The sequence below is a fragment of the Manis javanica genome, chromosome 11 (assembly GCF_040802235.1).
Source record: "Manis javanica isolate MJ-LG chromosome 11, MJ_LKY, whole genome shotgun sequence".
NCBI classification, from domain to species: Eukaryota; Metazoa; Chordata; class Mammalia; order Pholidota; family Manidae; genus Manis; species Manis javanica.
The window spans coordinates 2,837,689-2,842,041 of record NC_133166.1 but is presented as its reverse complement, the minus strand read 5'-3'; the positions used below and the strand labels follow the sequence as shown (position 1 = coordinate 2,842,041).

General features: G+C 33.3%; 1 protein-coding gene across 1 annotated transcript; it reads right to left on the bottom strand.

Annotated features, from left to right (window-relative positions):
* Positions 1 to 516: 516 nt before the first annotated feature.
* Positions 517 to 1,461, bottom strand: LOC108387921 (olfactory receptor 5J3). The gene is given in 1 exon segment (XM_017646302.3): positions 517 to 1,461. A coding segment is annotated over 1 exon segment (939 nt). The 5' UTR covers positions 1,456 to 1,461.
* Between the last annotated feature and the right edge of the window lie 2,892 nt (positions 1,462 to 4,353).

Genomic DNA, 4,353 nt, shown 5'->3' with positions numbered 1-4,353 from the left:
TACCAATACTTAAAATGTAACGCAAGTTTTAAAAATAAAAGAAAATATGTATAAAATTAACTTTCTAAATAATTTTTTAAGTATACTAGAAAGATCTGTAATTCATTATATCTGCTATATATATATATAATCTTTATATCTTATATATATATATATATATATATATATATATATATATATATATATATATATAATACACATGTGAAGTTTTCCCCTAATCAGAAAAGATGCTCACAATTCTATGGATTAAAAAAAATTATTAAATTGATTGTATTAAAATTGATTGATATAAATATTAATAGTCTAGTGAACTGAGATTTAAGTTACCTTTCTAAAATGCAGTTGTACATAAAGTCACTTTTACTTTCTAGTCTTGCTTCCTCGTGTGAAAAATTAATATGTAAAATAAAATGATTTGTATTATACTTAGAAACTCTAAAATTCATTGAATTCATGTGAATGCTACAAGTGAAGAACTGACGGGTAGAATATTGTAGAAGTGACAAGGTCTTGAGATTAACAGGAGAGTTGTTTTGTTTCTATGGCCCTTTTCACAGCATCCTTCACCTCTCTGTTCCTCAGATTGTAAATCAGCGGGTTCAGCATGGGAATCACTAGCGTATAGAACACAGCAACCACCTTCTCCTGTTCTACAGAATACTGGGAGCTCGGCTGGATGTAACTAAAACTTAAGGTGCCGTAGAATATGGTCACTGCCGTCAGGTGAGAGGCACAGGTGGAGAAGGCTTTCAGTCTCCCTTCTGCGGAGCGGATCCTCAGAATGGCGAGCACAATAAACACATACGAAATGATCACAATCAAAAAGGTGGCCATGGCAATGACTCCAGAGAAGACTAAGAGCAACAGCTCATTGACGGAGGTATCCGAACATGACAGCTTTAGGAGCGAGGGAATATCACAGAAGAAGTGGCGGACAATATTCAGCCTACAAAAGGACAGTCTGCCTAAGCTTACTGTGTGTATCAGCGAGTTAATTGTTCCACATATCCATGACCCAGCAACCAGCCCTACACACTTCCTCTTAGACATGGCTGCCGTGTAAAGCAGAGGGTTCACAATGGCCACGTACCGGTCATATGCCATCACCGACAGCAAGAAGCCTTCTGTGGTAATAAACACCCCGAAATACAAATGTTGTACCATGCAAGCAGAGAAAGAAATGGTTCCCCTCACAACCAGGAGGTTGATTAGCATTTTGGGTGCGATTGCAGATGAGTAGCAGGCATCTACAAATGACAGGCAGCTGAGGAAAAAGTACATGGGTGTGTGGAGCTTGGGTGTGATTCGGATTATGAAGATCATGCCCAGATTCCCCACCAGGGTGATGGCTTAGATCCCCAGGAACAACACAAAAAGCATTACTTTCTGTTCAGCGCAGTCTGTCAGCCCCAAAAGAATAAATGCAGTAACAACCGTAAAATTCTCTTCAGCCATTTGTTAATTCTTTATCCTGAAATCTGTGATGGATAAATTAAAGGGATTAGAATAGACTGAGGAGAATCTGGTATTCAGTAAAAGCAAATAGAAACATTTATAGACTTGTATCTTGGATCATTCACTATTTTGTTGAACCTGAGTCTTCTCATTTCTCATAGAAGACGCTTGACCAGATTGTCTCTTAATTTTATTTATTTATTTATTTTTAGTGCTAGCTTTGATTCTATCCCAAAGGGAAGTATGCAAAAAAAAAGAAAAAGTGCTTTCAAAAATTTCAGTCTGTCTCCAAAGTTCCTGCATCTGTAGGGATATGATGCTACCAAGAGTGACACTGACAGCAAGTAAAATGAATTTACAAAATAAAATTTAAGCCCTCTTCTGAACTCTTCATTTTTAGATATAAAAGGAGTAAAAGACAAGATTTCAAATCAGCTATGCAATTAACTATGCACTATTAACTATGCAGTTAAATCACAAAAACAGTACGATAACCAGACAACAGGCAAAGATTATGAGGTGAGGGCCTGACTTCCAAAGAGGATACATGATACCCTTTAAAGTGCATGAGTCTCTCTGGCCTTTTCTGATGCCTACTTATGAGCCCCATGGAAAGAGACCCTCTGTGGAATCCTTGGAGCACCACCTTGCTCAAATAGAGCAGTAGAAGATTTCATAAATTATGCGAGGTCCCAAATAAATAAATTGTATATTTATTTTTTTGCATTAAGGTGTTTTTATATACATTGCTATATGGATAAGGAGTTTATTCAATGTACTTAAATAGTTGCTATATATCTGTATATGTAAATAATAGCATCACACACTCACACACATATATGGAATAAGATAAAATTAAAATGTGTATAACCAAAATAATCAATTGCTCTGGAGCATTTTTTTTCATATCCTTCATATACTGATAAATATATATAATCATTATGGTTTTCTAAATCTGATTTTCTTAGATAGTTTGATTATTTATACTTTTAATTCAACTTGTATTTTGATAAGATTCAACATCTCCAGAAAATTATAGAACTCATCTTTCCCATAGTCGTAAGAGTTAAGAGAAGGAATTTACAAATGTTTTTTAAATGAAATAAAAACAAGGATAAAATCTGGATTATCTATGTTAATTCTATATATATGCGATTAATATATTTCAGTTGCCACAAAAGGGAAGTGGGTGGCATTAGCCCAACCAGGGATTACATATATTGTTGTCCCTTTTAATTGACTTTGAGAAATTCATCTCTCTGCTATCAGACTGCGTATGATTACATCTATGTGACATGATTACTGAAAAGATGAAAAGATATTACAAGAAAAATGCTAAGTGTTGCTTTGGGTGTATAATATGTACTCTGATTATAGATAACATAGGAAGATGGGTTGGTAGTCAGTTAAGAAGTTAGATAAATAATACACCACTAGACAATTGCTATGTGAGGTTATTTTTTAAGGATAGATGTGGATGAATATAAAGAAATGAAAAAGTACTTTGGTCAACTAATTTATATTTCCCCAATTTAAATATCTGTTTCCTGTTATTTAAAATGACAAATGGAAATGCAAAAGAATGTTTTAATTTCCTTTGATAAATTATTAGCCTATTAATTTCACAATTTTTCATATGCTGCTTAGAAAGTACCAAAATGTGTGCCAAAATGGATAAGTCCTTCCAATCTTGTTAAATCCAGATATTTCAAAATAGAATGTGACATCAGTCCATCACATCTGAGTTCTACAATGCAGCAATGAGTAATTTCATGTGAAAATTTAAATAGAAATTACAACTAAGTAAAAGAAAATTTCAGTTCTTTGAATTATTTCCAATTCAAGTGCTCAATAGCCATATGTGTCTAGCAGGTGTTACATCACATACAGGTTATAGAAGACTTCCGTCACGGCAGAAAGCTGAATTGCTTAGATTTGCCATCTAACATGTAACTCTCTGACTCATCTTTTCAGAACACCAATTGAACAGCATTTCTTAAGGAAAGATGATCTATTTTACATAATTTTCAGTGAAGGCATAATTAAAGAAATAGGATTTCCAAATGTAAGTTAGAAGTTCATTTACAGTTGGCCCTGGAGCAATGCAGGCCCCGGGGCACTGAGTCCCATGCAGTAGAAGATCAATATCTGACCTCTGTCTCCCTAAAACAACTGATAGTGCGCTGTTGACCGGAAGAAGCCTTACTGATGACATTAGCTGATTAACACATATTTTGTATATGTATGATGTGTTATATCCTTACAATGAAATAAGCTAGAGAAAAGAAAATATTATTAACAAAAGTCATAAGAAAACTATATTTATAGTACTGTACAGTATTTACTGAAAAAAGTCCCCATATAAGTGGACTCATGCATTTAATACCCATGTTGTTCAAGGGGCAACTGTATATTACTTATTCAGGCATGTTTATCCTCTGTAAAATTTAAGATGATATTGTAAATATAACTCAGTGATAGAATGTGGAGTTAGATTGAATTATCTCTAATATTCCTCACACTCAAATGATTCTATCTGATTTAAAACAAACTTTCTAAATGATGTATTAAATAAGAGGAAATGCAAAGGAAAGATTAAAAGAAAAATTCTTATTAAAGTGAACTTACCAAATGAAAATATTCTAAAATTTCAGCTCTAGAAACTTTCTGTCTTTTCGCATGTTTTTTTTCTTTACTCAGAAACAATTTCATTAATGAGCATAAGATATGCAGAGTTATTATATGAATGGTATATCTGAAAAAGTTCAAGTAAAATAAGTGTAGTAAATCTTAACTATTAATACATAATAAGCAGTATAGCAAACAAATACAGTGATAACATTTAATTTCTTTCCTCTAAGAGGACAAATTTGGGTAGAAAAGACAGCTATATATACA